The 19,770-nt window shown below is 46.8% G+C and overlaps 1 protein-coding gene across 1 annotated transcript in view; it reads right to left on the bottom strand.

The window, feature by feature from the left end:
- Positions 1-18,070, bottom strand: part of LOC308469354 (von Willebrand factor A domain-containing protein 7-like) — a 36,388-nt gene extending 18,318 nt beyond the window's left edge. Inside the window, exons 1-9 of the mRNA XM_080991677.1 lie at positions 17,674-18,070; positions 15,861-15,983; positions 11,994-12,173; positions 10,415-10,490; positions 7,954-8,042; positions 6,541-6,705; positions 3,993-4,202; positions 2,617-2,755; positions 1,415-1,551 (exon numbers count right to left, since the gene is read on the bottom strand). Coding sequence (XP_080847803.1) covers positions 1,415-1,551; positions 2,617-2,755; positions 3,993-4,202; positions 6,541-6,705; positions 7,954-8,042; positions 10,415-10,490; positions 11,994-12,173; positions 15,861-15,983; positions 17,674-17,956 — 1,402 coding nt within the window. The 5' untranslated portion in view covers positions 17,957-18,070. The remainder of the gene's footprint in view (positions 1-1,414; positions 1,552-2,616; positions 2,756-3,992; positions 4,203-6,540; positions 6,706-7,953; positions 8,043-10,414; positions 10,491-11,993; positions 12,174-15,860; positions 15,984-17,673) is intronic.
- Between the last annotated feature and the right edge of the window lie 1,700 nt (positions 18,071-19,770).

Raw genomic sequence — 19,770 nt, 5'->3', positions numbered from 1 at the left:
CGACTGGACCTAATGGTCAGGGGTCCCTTTACCTAACTTTTGTGGGCTGATCACAAAGGAGTCGTCCCCACTTCACTAACATGGCTGTTGGGCCACAGGCCACCTCATTTTCTCCCCCATTTTCTGTTCATATTGTGGATATTTCACCCCTCCCATTGTGAGAACCTCATGATGTTTTCTGAAAGCAGGGGGCGGAAACTGCTCATTGCTTCTTCTGCTCCAGCCTGACTCTGTGGGAGTCTGAGTGTTATCTGTGTAGAGATAAGATGGCTGCATAAGAAACTGTAACACTCATGCAGTCTAGAAGCCTCCGTTAGTCTTTAGTTTTTAGTTTATTTTGGTTTGCAGTAGCTGTAATAGAATAAAGAAGTTACGCTTCAGAGCCGTTGTTCGTGTGATTCATATTCTGCTCTGCTCTGCTGACTTTGGTGCTCACAGCTCTAAGTTCCGTGTCAAGGTCCCCAAGCCACCCCAAATAACTCACACATCACACGTAATTTTTGTTTAAGGGTTTTGGCATAATTTTGGCCACAACTTAATTAAAATACAAAAAATGTGAGTGGTTGCTTAGGCATTGGTTGCGACTATCTGCCCCCAGTGGGGACAGACTGACATTTCGCAAGCTTGCGAAAGGCAGAAAAGGGGAATACATTTTGGGGATAGCGACAGAGCAGGGAACCTGCCCTCAGCCCTCCCCAAATGCAACCAGGGGCTCTTGCGTGGCCCTAGCCCCTTGACAGGGTTCGGACAAAAGCAATGGTGAGCCCTTATATTCCTTTAACGGAATACCTTTGCAGCAGCAGCATTAGAGGGGCAGGCACAGCCAAGCCACGCCCCTCAACCAACCAAACCATAAACCAGTGCCTAACCGCAACCTTACAAGTTGTGACGATTTGCTACACAGTAGGCAAAAACCAAATGGCACCAGCCAATCAGCCACATGGACAAAATTCCTACCGGGCCCCTGCCCCAAGAGCAGACGACCCCATGACAGGCATAGCAAGGTCAAAGCGAACAACCCTAACTGTAGGGAGGGAGAGACGGGCAATCCGATGCACGGGCGAAAAGAGGAAGTGCAGGGAGTTTTAACATTTCCGGCTGTCAATCACAAAATGGCAACATTAACTTCTTCCCAACAACAAGGGAAGCCCAATCACAACAGTGGCCAATGGCCAATAAGCCCGCCCCACAACTTTGGAGTGTCTTGTTGGCCCCCACCGCAACACGTGCTCTCCATGAAGGAGAACACGCTTTGTGAGTCCGTTGCACTTAGACCTGCTCTCCCGCAGTGGAAGGTCTCTGGAAGTGCCTTCCCAGCTCGCCTGGCCCAGTCGAGGCAGAAGAGGTTGAGCCCAGTCATTGGCACCGGCTCAAAGGCGAAGCTGACACATATTACTTGCCAGGATTTACATACCTCTGCGTTTCCGGCTGGAACAATAACCCGTGAGAGCAAAGTTCACCACAGACTTAGAGGAATCAATCAGGACGGTGACTTTATCTTTCAGGTATTCATCTTTAGCTCCAGCATCAGTAAAGATGAAGATCTCAGACCTGGAGAAGATGAAACGGGATCTTATGGAAGAGGGTTGAACAAGCTAACAGTATGCTGTACAGGGAGGCGAGCAATTTGTGGGATAAGCTGCCTCATACAACCAGCATGCTTAAGTCTAATAAATGTATGAAGGGGTTAAGACCATAGTGTAAACTGCCCTGCCAGGCTTACCTGGGCCATTCCTCCTAACCTTGGGAGAAACGGTTATCAAGCCTTGGTTCTTCCCATGCCACCATGTGAATACTACCAGCAAGGAGTCTAAGCTGGGTGCTTCAAGCTGGACTACTGTAATGCGCTCTACGTGGGGCTACCTTTGAAGGTGACCCGGAAACTACAACTAATCCAGAATGCGGCAGCCAGACTGGTGACTGGGAGTGGCCACTGAGACCACATAACACCGGTCTTGAAAGACCTACACTGGCTCCCAGTACGTTTCTGAGCACAATTCAAAGTGTTGGTGCTGACCTTTAAAGCCCTAAACGGCCTCGGTCCTGTATACCTGAAGGAGCGTCTCCACCCCCATCGTTCAGCCCGGACACTGAGGTCCAGCACTGAGGGCCTTCTGGCGGTTCCCTCACTGTGAGAAGCCAAGTTACAGGGAACCAGGCAGAGGGCCTTCTCGGTAGTGGCACCCGCCCTGGGGAACGCCCTCCCATCAGATGTCAAAGAGAACAACAACTACCAGACTTTTAGAAGACACCTGAAGGCAGCCCTGTTTAGGGCAGTTTTTAATGTTTAATGTTTATTGTGTTTTTAATATTCTGTTGGGAGCTGCCCAGAGTGTGGGTGAGGTATAAATAATACCATTATTATTATTATTATTATTATTATTATTATTATTATTATACCATGTGGCTTAATCAAGCTGTCAGTGTTTCCGTACAAATAATTCAGAAACATTTACCACTTTGGAACCTAAGTTTGGAAAGAAAGAAAGAAATCCAAGGATAAGGGATTTAATAGAGCACCAGACTTCTGGGTACTCAAGCCAAGGTGGTAGTAGGACTGGAGGAACAAGGGTAACAAGAAGATTTGTTTCAGGAATAAGGGAAGAAAGGGCAGACCGTGGCAAGCTGTGCTCCAAAGCTAACTTCAGACCGCTTAGTGCCAACTCTGGGCAGTCACCACCGCCATCAGCTTTGAGCTTAGAGATGAAGGACTTAAACTCATCCACGTCATGAGTCTCTTGGACCGGGCCTACACCTGCAGGGATACATATGAGAGGGACTGAGTTGTGAAGACATGAACCGAACGCTGCAGATACAGACATACCCCAAGCCAGGGGAAACCAATATTACCCCCTCCACGTTGGACTACAATTCCCACCAGCCCTGACCATTTGCTGTGCTGGCTAGGACTGATGGGAGTTGTAGTCTAAAAATATCTGGAGAGCACCAAGTTGGCTATCCCTGCTCTCTAGTATTTTATTTATTCAGTTCACTTTCTATCGTCCCCCTTTATGGGAGCATGGGGTCAATGACATTTTAATAACGAAACAAAATACAGTGGACGCTCGGGCTGCGAACGTGATCCGTGCGGGATGCACGTTCGCAACCCGCGTCTGCGCACGTTGCGATTCGATGCTTCTGTGCATGCGCAAAGCGCAATTCAGCGCTTCTGCGCATGCACGACCACCGAAACCCGGAAGTAACCCATTCCACTACTTCCGGGTTTCGGCAGTCCACAACCTGAAAAAACGCAACCTGAAGCGGCTGTAACCCGAGGTATGACTGTATACATTAAAAATACCTGTCACAATTATGGTGCAATTCAGGGGCATACCAGTCGTGATGCACGCCCTTCTATCTATGAGCAGTGATAGAAGCAAAAGCTGAAAGGAAGAAGCTTCTACTTCAGTTGTCCTGAAAAGCCTCAATGCATTCAGGAAGTCTGCACTGGACAGCCTGGGGTTGGAGCTATTATTATTATTATTATTATTATTAAAAAACAGTGCCACAAAACAATTCTGAGAAACAGGAGGGCAACACAGAAAACTTTAGATTACAGGGTAACTTCACATTTGATCTGTACTGCTTTGTACCACTTTTGATTGCTGTCTTTCGATGTCATGGTTGTTTTTATAACACTTCTAATTGTTCCGTTCGCAAGCTGTCCTGAATTTTTTATTTATGTATAGAAGGGCAGCATATCAATTATTCAAATTTATCATTCCCTGGGCTCCTTCAAGACGACGTTTGGGATATAAATGCAGCCGTCGCCACCACCTACAACCTTCCCCTTCTCGTTGCACTCCAACTCCCATCAGCACCCCAGGCACCAAGGGCCAATGGTGAGGGAAGATGGGAGTTATGGTCTCTGATAAAACTTGGAGGGCCACAGTTCCTGTGGGCCATCACACACTGTTTGGGTTCACTGTGAAGAGTGAGCAAAAAGGATGGCAATTCCAGACCAAGTGGACTCATGTGGGAGAAATCCTCACCTGGATCATTGAACGGAACGAGAATGTAGTTAAAGGGTGCGTCTGGGGAGCTGGAATACTTTCGGATGAGCTCAATGCAGGTGGTTTGGGCCTGTTTTATGTCATCTGACATGCTGCCGGTTGTGTCTATTACAAAGGTGAGTGAATAGCCTTCCAGACTGAAAAACTTCTTAAAGGTATCGCTGCCCACCTTGTCCAGGAGGCCGTACCCTAGTGAAATGCAGAGTGAAAACAGGTTATGTTTAGAGCTGGTTTTCAACATCGTGATATATCACCTGCAAAATATTTGAAATAAGGATGGAGCTATGTAGAGACATTGGCTATTTTTTGTATAGCGCGCACACACAAACACAGTAGGGCAGGGCAAGGTATGGATGCATTATCAAAAATCAGTTTGAAGTCCACATCATGCTAACGGTTTCATAATATTCAACATGGCGATATATCGCGAATCACAATGTTTGTGTGTGAACTATGTAAAAAGCAAAACAAAACTACGATGTGGGAAAAACCGTGAGGCCAGTCACCACTTCCCTCATGATTCCTTCTGTCCCTTGTTCCTCAGTACTATAAAAGAACAGTTATAACAATATGTTAAAGGTAAGTAAAAATGTACAGTGGTGCCTCGCAAGACGAAATTAATCCGTTCCGCGAGAGTCTTCGTCTAGCGGTTTTTTCGTCTTGCGAAGCAACCCTATTAGCGGCTTAACGGATTAGCGCTATTAGCGGTTTAGCGGCTATTAAAGGCTTAAAGGCTTAGCGGATTAGCTGCTAAAAGGCTATTAAAGGCTTAGCAGATTAGATAAAGGGGGGGAAAAGCGAAAAAAAAATCTCAAGACTTGCAAGACATTTTCGTCTTGCGAAGCAAGCCCATAGGGAAATTCGTCCTGCGAAGCAACTCAAAAACGGAAAACCCTTTCGTCTAGCGGGTTTTCCGTCTTGCGAGGCATTCGTCTTGCGGGGCACCACTGTATAGGGATGCGGGTGGCATTGTGGTCTAAGCCACAGAGCCTAGGGCTTGCTGATCGGAAGATTGGTGGCTGGAATCCCAGCGACAGGGTGAGCTCCCATTGCTCGGTCCCTGCTCCTGCCAACTTAGCAGTTCGAAAGCACATCAAAGTGCAAGTAGATAAATAGGTACCACTCTGGCGGGAAGGTAAATGGCATTTCTGTGTGCTGCTCTGATTTTGCCAGAAGCGGCTTAGTCATGCTGTCCACATGACCCGGAAAAACTGTTTGGGGACAAACGTCGGCTCCCTTGGCCAGTAAAGCAAGATGAATGCCGCAACCCCAGAGTCGTTTGTGACTGGACTTAACTGCCAGGGGTCCTTTACCTTCACCTTTTTAAAAAATGTATCAGTTTAAACCCCTAAGTAGTAGCAGTTGCCAGGACATTACAGTCATGCCTGGGCTACCGAACGCCTTGGGAGTCGAAAGTTCCGGCTCCCGAACAATCGGAAACTGGAAGTGAGTGTTCTGATTTTCGAATGTTCTTTTGGAAGCCGAACGTTCAGTGGGGCTTCTGTGGCTTCCGATTGGCTGCAGGAGCTTCCTGCAGCCAATCAGAAGCCATGCTTTGGAAGTCGAACCGACTTCCGGAATGGATCCTGTTCGACTTTCATGATACATCTGTACCCTGTTCGCCTCTATGTAAATTACATCCTTATTTCAGACATCATGATGTTTGTTCACCTTTTAATCATTGCTAACCATGGTTTAAGGTGACATGCAAAACGGGCCAATATACCTTTAAAAAATCCAACCCCGGATAAAATCCCTAAAGCATAAAAACAAGGGCAGCACATAAGGACAGAAACAAAACACAACACCTGAAGAAAACAACCACCAAAAACCACAGGAGCTAAAACCACCAACCAAGCTAGTAAAGGTAAAGGGACCGCTGACCATTAGGTCCAGTTGTGGCCGACTCTGGGGTTGCGGCGCTCATCTTGCTTTATTGGCCGAGGGAGATGGCATACAGCTTCCGGGTCATGTGGCCAGCATGACTAAGCCGCTTCTGGCGAACCAGAGCAGCGCACGGAAATGCCGTTTACCTACCCGCCAGAGCGGTACCTATTTATCTACTTGCACTTTGACGTGCTTTCGTACTCTAGGTTGGCAGGAGCAGGGACCGAGCAACGGGAGCTCACCCCGTCGTGGGGATTCGAACCGCCGACCTTCTGATCGGCAAGTCCTAGGCTCTGTGGTTTAACCCACAGTGCCACCTGCGTCTCTACCAACCAAGCTACCAGGACTAAAATAACAGCAAGATCATAAGTGGCCTGGAAGATAGAAAAAAGTATGAACTTTGTGCTGAAAAGACAACAATGTGGGCACTGGCGGAGGAAGAGGGGGGCGGGGGGAGCACACTGCCCCTGGCAGTGCGATCCTGGTGGGGTGTCATCACGGCTGCCCCCCCATCCGCGCTGGGTGCCAGGACGCTCCCCAGGATGCTCGCCAGCAACGCCCCCGACTGCTCTCCGCTCCCTAGTGCTGGAACTCTGCCACTAAATGTGGGTGTCCCTATGGTTTTGACTGTGAACCATACCATCTCCTACAAAGAAGTCCCTTGTGGCTTGTATGGCTAGTTCCGCTGCTTGTTGATGCAGCTGATGATGTGGGGAGAGGCGGGGGTCATTTGTCTCCTTGTTGATCCCCCCCGTGGGAGAGAAATATTGCAGCGGATCGTTTCTTCCACCATGTCCACATTTGCCTACAAAGAGAATACAGGAAATAATAATAATAACCTGGACTGGATTAGAGCAATGTTGCATCTATGTACGTCAGGCATATATATATTAATATTTTTTATAATATTTAATATTATTTTATAATATTTAATATTATTTTATTGTATTATATTAAGTTTCTACATATACAGTGGTACCTCGGGTTACATACGCTTCAGGTTACAGACTCCGCTAACCCAGAAATAGTACCTCGGGTTAAGAACTTTGCTTCAGGATGAGAACAGAAATCGTGCTCCGGCAGCGCGGCGGCAGCGGGAGGCCCCATTAGCTAAAGTGGTGCTTCAGGTTAAGAACAGTTTCAGGTTAAGAACGGACCTCCGGAACGAATTAAGTTCTTAACCCGAGGTACCAATGTGTGTGTATATATATATAATTATAATACAATAAAAACAAATCCGCAATAAATTTAAAATCCAAACAAATATAAAATGCAAATATAAGACCACTAAAATATGTCTCTGTATGTTGATACTATTAATGGATAAGTTGGAATTTTAATCTACTTTTTATTATCAATTCAGATAGGTAGCCATGTTGGTCTGACGCAGACAAAATAAATAAAAACAATTAAAAATTGTCCAGTAGCACCTTAGAGACCAACTAAGTTTGTTTTGGGTATTGCGCATGCACACTTCTTCAGATATGAAAGCTTATACCCAGAACAAACTTAGTTGGTCTCTAAGGTGCTACTGGACAATTTTTTAAAACTTTATTATCAAGTTTCTGTAAATTTGTGGCTCTTCTTAGAAATGCCCCCCCCCCCCATAATAAAATACAACATTAATCACAACTATAACCCCTCTCCCAACCACCATATCACGGGGGCTAAAGTAATCTGGAATTTACCCGTCTGGTTTCCAGTACAGTGGTACCTCGGGTTACATACACTTCATGTTACATACGCTTCAGGTTACAGACTCCGCTAACCCAGAAATAGTATCTCAGGTTAAGAACTTTGCTTCAGGATGAGAACAGAAATCGTGCGGCGGCAGCACAGCGGCAGTGGGAGGCCCCATTAGCTAAAGTGGTGCTTCAGGTTAAGAACAGTTTCAGGTTAAGTACGGACCTCCGGAACGAATTAAGTACCCGAGGTACCACTGTACAGTACTAGAGCTATTGTGCACGTGTTAAAATAAAGCAAAGCAGGGGTAACAAAACAAAATAACTGGTAACAAAACAAAATAAACTCCAGCAATGATCTCTGGACTTACCTTTGGGTTTGGACGTGCACTGTCCTGCTTTGTACCCACTTGTGAGCAGGTCATCCACCACAATGTTTCCATCACATGAGAACTGGCCTCTGTTAAGCAATGTGGAAGTTGGTAAATGTAATGCTTTTTGATTACCAGTAATTTATTTGAGAGGAGGGGAAGGTTGCTCAGCACTATGACCCCAAACCACATTTAATATACTTTCTAAAGATTAATAAAATCACCATCATCATCCAACCAACCAGATCAAGGGTTGTGCACAAGGATTCATTTTTCCAAATACTGTATTTTCTGGCGTATAAGACTACTTTTGGACTTTTTGGACGCGGGTGGCGCTGTGGATTAAATCACAGAGCCTAGGACTTGCTGATCAGAAGGTTGGCGGTTTGAATCCCCGTGACGCGTGAGCTCCCGTTGCTCGGTCCCTGCTCCTGCCAACCTAGCAGTTCGAAAGCATGTCAATGTGCAAGTAGATAAATAGGTACCGCTCCAGCGGGAAGGTAAACGGCATTTCCGTGTGCTGCTCTGGTTCTCCAGAAGTGGCTTAGTCATGCTGGCTACATGACCCGGAAGCTGTACGCCGGCTCCCACGGCCAGTAAAGCGAGATGAGCGCCACAACCCCAGAGTTGGTCACGACTGGACCTAATGGTCAGGGGTCCCTTTACCCTTTACCTAAGACTACTTTTTAACCCAGGAAAATCTTCTCAAAAGTCGGGGGTCGTCTTATACGCCGGTTACAGCAGCAGCTCCTGCAGCAACTCCCCACCAAAGGACAAAACGACAGCAAATTAAATCAGAGGACACCAAGCTCTCTAGATGAAGCAGAAATACGCTTGAAAATTGGCCCCAGAAGCCCCCCCAATCACCAGCAACAGAATGACCCTAACCGCTCCCGGTAGTAGACCACGTGGTCCAAAATGGCGGCCTCGCGTTGACCCAGCAACTAGACACGTGGCCACTGCCTCAGTCCAAGCAGCCCCCGCAGTAAAAGAAAAGGAAAGTCTCACAACAACAAAGGGAGGGAACCAACAACAGCATTAAGCACACCCCCGGCCACTGGGAAGTGGAGCGGATTTCCGAGCCGGACTGGAGACTTTTTTTTTTAAAAAAAATTATTTGGTGTGCGTTGGAAGAGGGGAAGTCTTATACGGCGAGTATATCCCAAACTCTATATTTTAACTAGAAAAGTTGGGGGTCGTCTTATACGCCCAGTCGTCTTATACGCCGGAAAATACAGTACTAAATAGTTGAGAGAAGGTATATGCCAGTGTTTTTGGTAGGGATGGGGAACTTGTGATCCTTAGACGTTGTTGGATTAAATTCCCATCATTCTTGACCACCGGCCTTGCTGCCTGGGGCTGGCAGGAGTTGGAGTCTTAATAGCAGATAAAAAATTTCAGGAAGTATTGAAGCCATGGGGGGTGGGGAACCACAATTTTTCCTGTTTCCCCCAAGAAAAAACACACCACAATTTTCAGGGGAAAAATACAATATTTTTAAAAAAGCCCTCTTGACACTGTTGGCCTAGATCAGGCTTCCTCAACCTCAGCCCTTCAGATGTTTTTGGCCTACAACTCCCATGATCCCTAGCTAGCAGGACCAGTGGTCAGGGATGATGGCAATTGTAGTCTCAAAACATCTGAAGGGACGAGGTTGAGGAAGCCTGGGCAAGATGACCTTTGGTGTCCCTTCCATCTCTACAGTTCTATCATTCTATGACACGGCAAAAGTCATTTTGTAACTTTAGGAGCATGGGACGCATTAAGTATAACTTGGTTTTACCATATGTCTGGAAGATTAAAAAGTAGAGTTTATTTAGACAATAGTTACGAATTGAATTCATCCGCTTTACATTTTTTTTGGCACAAATGGGTAGGGGACGTAGCATCTCTTTGGGTTTGAGGAGCATAAACAGAGGAGTTTCTGCGCTTAGAAACACAGCACAAAAGGAAGTATGGATGAGCCCTCTCTCTCAGTGGGAGACCACAAAAGAAAGGAGGAAAAAAATTAAGGTGCCACAGGGTTACACAGGGAGTAATGCTCCTTTGTTGCCACCAGCTCATGCGCCAACAATAGAACAATAGGTTCAACCAGTTCTCAGTAAGCCTGAAATAGAGTCCTGTAGTGATTTCATGCTCTTTATTGCAGCTTGTAAAACAGTGATGGAATTTCCCCCCAAACCTCAGGCTTTTATATACATTATTTACACAATGAGTCCCGTCTGATTGGCTGATTCTGCTTCTCTCCTGGAGCCTGATTGGTCTTCTCCTGCAGGCCTATCAGTTGTTGCATTCTACGAACCTACCAGTCTAATAGGCTGATTAACTCCCTCCTGGAGCCTGATTGGTCTTCTCCTGCGAGCCAATCATTCTAGGATCCTACCTGCCTATTATTCTAGGGTCCAAGCTTAGTACATAGCAAAGCCCATGGAAGGAGGTGAGGGGAGAATATGAGACTTACCCTGGGAGCCTTTTGCAGTTGTCACAGGTCTTCTTAGAAGCAGGAGCAACCAGGAAAACAGGACTGGCTGGGTTTACTGTAGAACACACAGGAAAGGGGGAAAGATGCTGTTTTAGCAGAGACATCACCTTGCCAACAAAGGCCCGTATAGTTAAAGCTATGGTTTTCCCAGTAGTGATGTATGGAAGTGAGAGCTGGACCATAAAGAAGGCTGATCGCCAAAGAACTGATGCTTTTGAATTCTGGTGCTGGAGGAGACTCTTGAGAGTCCCATGGACTGCAAGAAGATCAAACCTCTCCATTCTGAAGGAAATCAGCCCTGAGTGCTCACTGGAAGGACAGATCCTGAAGCTGAGGGTCCAATACTTTGGCCACCTCATGAGAAGAGAAGACTCCCTGGAAAAGACCCTGATGTTGGGAAAGATGGAGGGCACAAGGAGAAGGGGACGACAGAGGATGAGATGGCTGGATAGTGTTCTCGAAGCTACCAGCATGAGTTTGACAAACTGTGGGAGGCAGTGGAAGACAGGAGTGCCTGGCATGCTCTGGTCCATGGGGTCACGAAGAGTCAGACACAACTAAACGACTAAACAACAACAACAACAACGAACTTCTCTTAAAGCTGTAATTCAGCAGCTCAGACAGATTTATCACGATTCTGTAAACTGATTTGAGACCACAAGTGGAAAAAGCAGGCTATATGTTTTTAAAATTTGCTCAGTAAAAAATGCAAAAGGTTCTTTGGAACGCTTGACTGATTCCCACTGACTAGTTCGAATGAATTTGTCTAACTCTGTAGGATGGTCAAACAGGGCAGGGTCAAACAACAGCATTAAGGATTGCAAAAAAAGTGAAGAGAGAGAGAGAGAGAGAGAGAGAGAGAGAGAGAGAAATTTTACCATGATTGGAATAATTTAATTTTTGGAAGGTTCAGTATCATCAGCTTCTTTTTTGGAAGGTTCAGTATCATCAGCTTCTTTTGAGCCTTCTAAATTGTCTTATAGGGACGTGGGTGGCGCTGTGGGTTAAACCACAGAGCCTAGGGCTTGCCGATCAGAAGGTTGGCGGTTTGAATCCCCACGACGGAGTGAGCTAGTAGTTTGAAAGCACGACAGTGCAAGTAGATAAATAGGTACCGCTCCGGCGGGAAGGTAAATGGCGTTTCCGTGCGCTGCTGTGGTTCACCAGAAGCGGCTTAGTCATGCTGGCCACATGACCCGGAAGCTGTACGCCGGCTCCCTCGGCCAGTAAAGCGAGATGAGCGCCGCAACCCCAGTCGGCCACGACTGGACCTAATGGTCAGGGGTCCCTTTTCCTTTACCTTTTAAGTTGTCTTAGATTTAATCTAAGGTTACCAGATTTTTTTTCAATGAATCCGGGGACACTTTTCAACTTCAATGGATTTTGTATGGGGACTGATTTGTAAATCCGGGGACTGTCCCTGGGAAATGGGGACATCTGGTAACCTTAAATTTTAATCAACAGATTTTGTGACGATTTCCGTCTGAAATCAACATCCAGCCCAAGGAGGGAGGGGACACCCACCAGCTGATATCTTTGCATCACCATTGGGACTTACGCAGGTGTTCGTAAGGTTTGGTTTTTCCCAGCTCAACCCAGTTGGTGTTACTGTAGAATTTCTGGAGGATGTGAAGAGCTTTTCCAGCGCTTCGGCGAGCTGATTCCAAAGCTGACGAGCTCACGGGGACTTTCAGGCTGGCCAGCATAGAGTTCTGCAGGTTTCGAAGTTGGCTTATACCTGGCAATCAGAAGAATTTTAAGAGAGATTAAAATAAAAGATCAGAATTTGTTTATGTATGCCACAGCCGCCGCGAGAATCCTACTGGCCCCAAAATGGAAAATACAAGATTTACCAACCATCCAGGAGTGGCAGGTGATGATGACAGATTTTGCAGAACTTGCCAAATTGACAGGGAGGATCTGGGACCAAGAGGACCACAGATACAATAACAATTGGAGTAAATTTATTGAATATTTAAAGGAGAACAGCAAAAGCTTAAAGACACTAGCAGGACTGGAATAATACCTTCAATATAAAATAGTAGAGTTATGACAATAATATACGCAATAAGTATGTGACGTATATACCAGCTGCTGAGAGGGAGGGAAGTCAAGACTCGGCAGAGTCAAAAGGATTATACTGTGATAATAAGGATTGTTGGAAAAAGGATTATATATATATATATATATATATATACACACACACACATATATATATATATATGTATACACACACACACACACACACACACACACATATATATATAATATTAAAAAAAGAAAGAAAAATGCTTTAAATCAACATTAAATAAAAAGAAATAAAATAGAAGAATTTTAAAGCCCCAATTTCTCCTGTGTCCCCTGAAGTTGTATTCATTCAACTTGTTTTTATTATTGCTTGTTAGCCGCCCTGAGCCCGGCCTTGGCTGGGGAGGGCGGGATATAAATAAAAATTATTATTATTATTATTATTATTATTATTAAACCCGAGAAACACCAGATTCCCAACGGGATGCTGTTCCCTCTTCCCTGGAACCTCTTACTCCAGAGATGGTGACGTTGTGGCCTTCAAATGCTGCTGAGACTCTAATTTCCCTCAACTCTGAGCGCTGTCTGTTCTTGCAGGGGCCTGATGGGTGGTAGAGGCCACAGGATACCCCTCCCTGTTTTGATCCAAGATTGGAGGTATGCTTGGCTGTAGGCTTGGTGATTTGTAATTTCAACGGTTCTGGCATCTGGGTGGGTCAAGAGGCTGTAGGTTTGGGGGCAGGGTCTCCGTCGGTCAGTGGGAGCAGAACTACAGTGGTACCTCTAGATACGAACAGGATCCGTTCCGGAGCCCTGTTCACATCTAGAGGTAAACGTAACTAGCGATGGCGCGTCTGCGTGCGCGTGCGCCGCTTTTCGCCGCTTCTGCGCATGTGCGTGACGTCATTTTTGAGCGTCTGCGCATGCGCAAGCGGAAAAACCCGGAAGTAACGCGCTCTCGAAGCATATTTAACCCAAGGTATGGCTGTAATCACAAAAGGTTCAGTCCCAGGGCTGGACTAAGGTGCTAGAGCAGTCCCAAGGCTGACGTGTGACATTTTGCTACCGAGTTAGTATGCAAGATGGTTTCAAAACCCACCAGGCTGGCAGCTGAATTACAGTGGTACCTTGGGTTACAGACACTTCAGGTTACAGACGCTTCAGGTTACAGACTCCGCTAACCCAGAAATAGTACCTTGGGTTAAGAACTTTACCTCAGGATGAGAACAGAAATCACTTGGCGGCAGCGGGAGGCCCCATTAGCTAAAGTGGTACCTCAAGTTAAGAACGGTTTCAGGTTAAGAACGGACCTCCAGAACAAATTAAGTTCTTAACCCGAGGTACCACTGTACTTCACATCTGGTGAAGAAACCTCCTCTGCACCTCACGGGCTTCCATGGCAGGCCTCGTGGCACACGCCTTGCACCCCAGCCCTCAGTATCTGCTGCCCAAAGTGGCCGCCTCCCTCTGGGAACTGTAGCACCATGAGGGGAATATGGATCTCTTAACAACTCCCAGCAGCTGTAGCAAACTACAGTTCCCAGGATTCTTTGTGGGAGGGGGGCAAGCCGTGACTGCGAAGATGGCATAATAGTGCTTTAGCTGTATGTTGTGGATAAGGCCCAACAGTCGGTGGAATCAGAACCAATGCCAGGTAGAACTATTTTCCCTGCTGACGGGACCTAACTCAAAGGGTTCAGTTGCCCTCTTTCATCGCCGCTGGACACCACCCCATTTGGCTTGCCTAACATTCATTGCACACTTTCTCTCTGTTTCCCACCTGCCTTTTCACTCCATTCCCTCCTTCTGGCCTGCCACTGTGTTTGACAACCCCAAACACTTCCTGTCCTCGTCCATACAGCTTCCCTCTTTTTTCTCTGCCTCTTTTCCCGTCTTCTCCCCTAGCCTCTGCAAAGAAACTCTGTTAGTTTAAGCAATGTTTTAATGGGTGTTGTGCATTACAGTGGTAGCTTGGGTTACAGATGCTTCAGGTTACAGACTCTGCTAACCCAGAAATAGTACCTCGGGTTAAGAACTTTGCTTCAGGATGAGAACAGAAATCGCATGGCAGCAGCGCTGCGGTGGTAGCGGGAGACCCCATTAGCTAAAGTGGTGCTTCAGGTTAAGAACAGTTTCAGGTTAAGAACGGACCTCCAGAACAAATTAAGTTCTTAACCCGAGGTACCACTGTATGTATTATTCGTATGGTACCGTAAGGTGCATTGCAATGCATTTGATGGGGGCCCACCTTCATTCTGGTCTGGTGAAGTCAGTTTAACTGTCACTGGGGGTCTTAACTGACAGACAAGGAGGGGCTGGAGATAGTACTCTCAGTATGCAAAAAGATGGAATAACTGCTTATTCTGATTGGTGGTTTCCAGATTTACAATCACCTCCTCTTTGTTGTCAACTGCTATTATGCTTAGGTTCAGCTTTAGATATGGCGATTCCTTTTATGATCAAGTCCTTGCCACAAAGGGACTGGGCAATCTGATCGTCAGCAAACGTAACAAAGCCGAAAGCTCTAAAGGGTTTTGGGATGAAGACACCAACCAATTCTCCATACGGGGAAGAAGTGGACAGAGCTCATCTGCAGTCAGGTCTTTGGTGCGAAATGACCTTAATAGATTGGAGAACTGGGCCCAAGCTAACAAAATGAAGTCTAACAGGGACAAATGTAAGGTTCTGCGCTTAGGCAGGAAGAACCAGATGCACAAATATAAGATGTGGGACACCTGGCTTTTGTAAAGATCTAGGGGTCTTGGTGGGCAACAAGCTTAATATGAGTCAACAGTGCGATTCAGCAGCAAACAAAAGCTAATGCTATTTTAGGCTGCACCAACAGAAGTATAGTGTCCAGATCAAGGGAAGTAATCGTCCCACTCTATTCTGCCTTGGTCAGACCACACCTGGAATATTGTGTCCAATTCTGGGCACCACCATTTAAGAAGGATGTTAAACTGGAACATGTGCAGAGGAGGGCAACTAAGATGGTCAAGGGTCTGGAAACCAAGCCTGATGAGGAGCGGTTGAAGGAGCTGGGAATGTTTAGCCTGGAAAAAAGGAGACTCAACTCAAGGGCTGTCCCATGCAAGAGGGACAACGCTTATTTTCTCCTGCTCTGGAGGGTAGGACTTGACAGTAAGCGCTGTCCAGCAGTGGAACAGTCTCCTTCGGGAGGCGGTGGGCCAGCTTGGGTAGGTGGGCAGGGTCACGCACCTGTCAATCACCTGCCAAAGTCTGGGGATGGGGAGAGGGGTCTGCTTTGCCAGCGTGTTCCCTTTGCTCGTTGGCAAAGGGTTCAGTCCTGCTCTCTGTGGGGATCTGCTCTCCCAACACATCGCCCCAAACATCGCTCCGTGCACCTTCACCCCACAAAAGCCACACCGCCTCTTACTTTGGACAATCTTTTCGCAGTAGAAGAAGTAGCTATTGTCCTTCTTGTGGTCGGTTTCCACTTGATTGTTTGCATCGACAAGTTCCTGCATGGCTTTGAGTAACCGACTGGGAGAGACGTCAGCTGTGCAAGAAAAAAGGGGAAGGTCCCATTACTTGGGAACCACACAAATCCGCACATGAAAATGCAGCTGCTTTTTGAAGTGGTCCTGACCCCCGAAGCACTTATATGCGCAAGCAGAGGTGGATATGCTCTGCTCCCTGAACTGCATGTGGACCTCAGCCTAATGTGATGGGAATACCAAGGGACGGGGGTGGGGGTGGGGGACAAGGCAAAAGAGGTGGCAGAGATAAAGAAAAGGGAATGGCATGGAGAATGAAAAACAGAAGGGCAAAAGGGGCGACACAGAGAGAACAAGAAGGGGAGGAACAGAGGAAACTGGGTGAGGGAAAGGATGAGCTTGGCAGCATGCAGAACAGCCAGATAAGATAATAAAGTGACCCCTGCTTTAAGGTTTGACAGCGGGAAAAAGGATAGGATGAGAAGGATGGGGACATTATAGGCACTCACACAGCCTTCTAGTAATAGTAATAGTAATAGTAATAGTAATAGTAATAGTAATAGTAATAATTTCTTAACATATACCTTGCCCATCTGACAGGGTTTCCCCAGTCACTCTGGGAGGCTTTCAACAGAATGTGAAAAAAAAACAGTGAAACATTAGATACAGTGGTTACAGACACTTCAGGTTACAGACGCTTCAGGTTACAGACTCCGCTAACCCAGAAATAGTACCTCAGGTTAAGAACTTTGCTTCAGGATGAGAACAGAAATCATGCGGCAGCAGCGCAGCGACAGTGGGAGGCCCCATTAGCTAAAGTGGTACCTCAGGTTAAGAACAGTTTCAGGTTAAGAATGGACCTCCGGAACGAATTAAGTTCTTAATCCGAGGTACCACTGTATTAAAATCTTTCTGATACAGGGCTGCCTTCAGCTGTCTTCAGAAAGTTGTATAATTGTTCATCTCCTTGACATCTGATGGGATAGTAGATCCACATGCCCAAATCTCCCCTAAGATAAATGGGGTTTAGTGACTACTTAGGGGTGGGAAGCTGACAACCAGGATTTTTTTAGATCTCTAGGGTGGGTGGAGGGACGCGGGTGGCACTGTGGGTTAAACCACAGAGCCTAGGACTTGCCAATCAGAAGATTGGTGGTTCGAATCCCCGCGACAGGGTGAGCTCCCGGTGCTCGGTCCCTACTCCTGCCAACCTAGTAGTTCAAAAGCATGTCAAAGTGCAAGTAGATAAATAGGTACCACTCCGGCGGGAAGGTAAACGGTGTTTCCGTGCGCTGCTCTGGTTCGCCAGAAGCGGCTTAGTCATGCTGGCCACATGACCCGGAAGCTGTACGCCGGCTCCCTCGGCCAATAAAGCAAGATGAGCGCCGCAACCCCAGAGTCAGTCATGACTGGACCTAATGGTCAGGGTTCCCTTTACCTTTAGGGTGGGTGGGTGGGTAGGTTTTTAAGAGGAAAGTCTCAGACTGGCAGCCGTGACTCTCAGATCTGTTACCAGGGGCCAGGAGGTCTACTGCGTTAAAGCAGTTCGCAAGGACTCCTGGGCTCTGTCAGCTGGCATAGATGGGAGCAATGAGACCAAGCATTTGTGGATCCAAGTCTCCTGGTCCTGCTGGGAAGCAAATGAGGTCAGATTCCTAGCAAGGCTGTGCAGGGTCGATCCTCTGCAAAAGCCACAAGGTCCAGTTGCATCGGGCAAGGAGAAGTCTTCACGCCGATGCCTTCTGAGCTTACCTTTGTAGAAGGCCTTGAAGAGCCGAGTAGCATCCAAAGGCTTCATATTTTCCAGCTCTCCTGGGGCCACAGGTGTTTTCCCAGGCAACGGGTTCCTCTCCATGTAACGGGCGACAGCCCGCAGCACCCCTGCTGTCGTGATGTCAGCATCTGTGAAGACTGCCGGATCTATACCTCCCGATTCGTGGTTGGGGAGGAATCCGCTCACGTTGTCCAGGCAGAAGAGCAGGGAGAGCAGCAACATCCTTTGAAGCTGGGTGGAGGGGGAGAGAAGGGAAAACATCTTCCGCAGATGTTCTGCAGTGTGCTCCTCACCAGCTTGTTAAATAGCTGAGCCTGCACTGGAACCTCTTATCTATTCAGTCTACTCCCTCCTACTTATTGGCAGACAGATAGGATTTCTGGGGAAAACCTGACTCCCAACTCCCATCTGGGGAAGGGCTCTAGCTCAATGGGTCTGGACCTCTGGGTCAAGCTTCTTATGCAACATATCTTAGGTCCCATCCCCAGCATGTCTAGATAAGGCTGGAAAACAATTCCAGCTGATGCCCTGGAAAACCCTTGCCAGTCTCTTCTGAGCTAGATGAGTCAATTATGCAGATTCCTGTGTTTATTGATCAACCACCGTTCACCACAATCTCCCAGATAGAAAAGGGAGAGGAGCCACAATGAGAGTCAATGTGGTGTAGTGGTTAAGAGCGGTGGACTCGTAATCTGGTGAACTGGGTTCGATTCCCCACTCTTCCACATGCAGCTGCTTGGTGATCTTGGGCCAGTCACACTTCTCTCTGAAGTCTCTCAGCCCCACTCACCTCACAGAGTGTTTGTTGTGGGGGAGGTAGGGAAAGGAGAACGTTAGCCACTTTAAGACTCCTTCGGGTAGTGATAAAGCAGGATATCAAATCCAAACTCTCCTTCTCTTTCTTTCTTTCTTTCTTTCTTTCTTTCTTTCTTTCTTTCTTCCCTATGAATAAATATAAAAGGACTATCAAATGTCCTGTAAAATGTGCATCGTTTTAAAATTTATTTTTATGATTTTATTTGCATTGCTTTTCTTCTTACAGGTTAAACAATGGCAAGGAATTCTGGGTGCAATGCTCCTCATACATCGTGGGTGAGGAGGGGCAGAGAGGCTAAGGAATATGCAGATCTGCATACAAATGGCATACAAATGCATTAGTGTATTAATGGACTTTGAAATGTGATAAGCCAGCCCCTCTGCTAAGTGGCGCCCTGGATGTCTAGCCTAAAGTTTTAGAATCATAGAATCATAGAATCATAGAATCATAGAGTTGGAAGAGACCAGAAGGGCCATCGAGTCCAACCCCCTGCCAAGCAGGAAACACCATCAGAGCACTCCTGACATATGGTTGTCAAGCCTCTGCTTAAAGACCTCCAAAGAAGGAGACTCCACCACACTCCTTGGCAGCAAATTCCACTGTCGAACAGCTCTTACTGTCAGGAAGTTCTTCCTAATGTTTAGGTGGAATCTTCTTTCTTGTAGTTTGGATCCATTGCTCCGTGTCCGCTTCTCTGGAGCAGCAGAAAACAACCTTTCTCCCTCCTCTATGTGACATCCTTTTCTATATTTGAACATGGCTATCATATCACCCCTTAACCTCCTCCTCTCCAGGCTAAACATGCCCAGCTCCCTTAGCCGTTCCTCATAAGGCATCGTTTCCAGGCCTTTGACCATTTTGGTTGCCCTCCTCTGGACATGTTCCAGTTTGTCAGTGTCCTTCTTGAACTGTGGTGCCCAGAACTGGACACAGTACTCCAGATGAGGTCTGACCAGAGCAGAATACAGTGGCACTATTTTTATTTTACTCTGGTGGCACCACCAGGAGGGATGATAGAATTGCAGAACTGGAAGGGATTCCATAGGTCATCTAGTCCAACCCCCTACAAGGTAGGAATCTCAGCTAAAGCAACCAGGACAGATGACCATCCAACCTCTGCTTAAAAACCTCCAAGGAAAGAGAATCCACCACCAGACTGTTCCACTGTTGAACAGCGCTTCCTGGTGTTGAGTCAGAATCTGCTTTTTTTTAACTAGAAGCCATTGGTTCGAGTCCTACCCTCCAGAGCAGGAGAAAA

The sequence above is a fragment of the Podarcis pityusensis genome (assembly GCF_964106645.2).
Source record: "Podarcis pityusensis genome assembly, chromosome: 2".
Taxonomy (NCBI): domain Eukaryota; kingdom Metazoa; phylum Chordata; class Lepidosauria; order Squamata; family Lacertidae; genus Podarcis; species Podarcis pityusensis.
The sequence above is the reverse complement of the archived record's forward strand: the minus strand, read 5'-3'. Positions and strand labels throughout refer to the sequence as shown.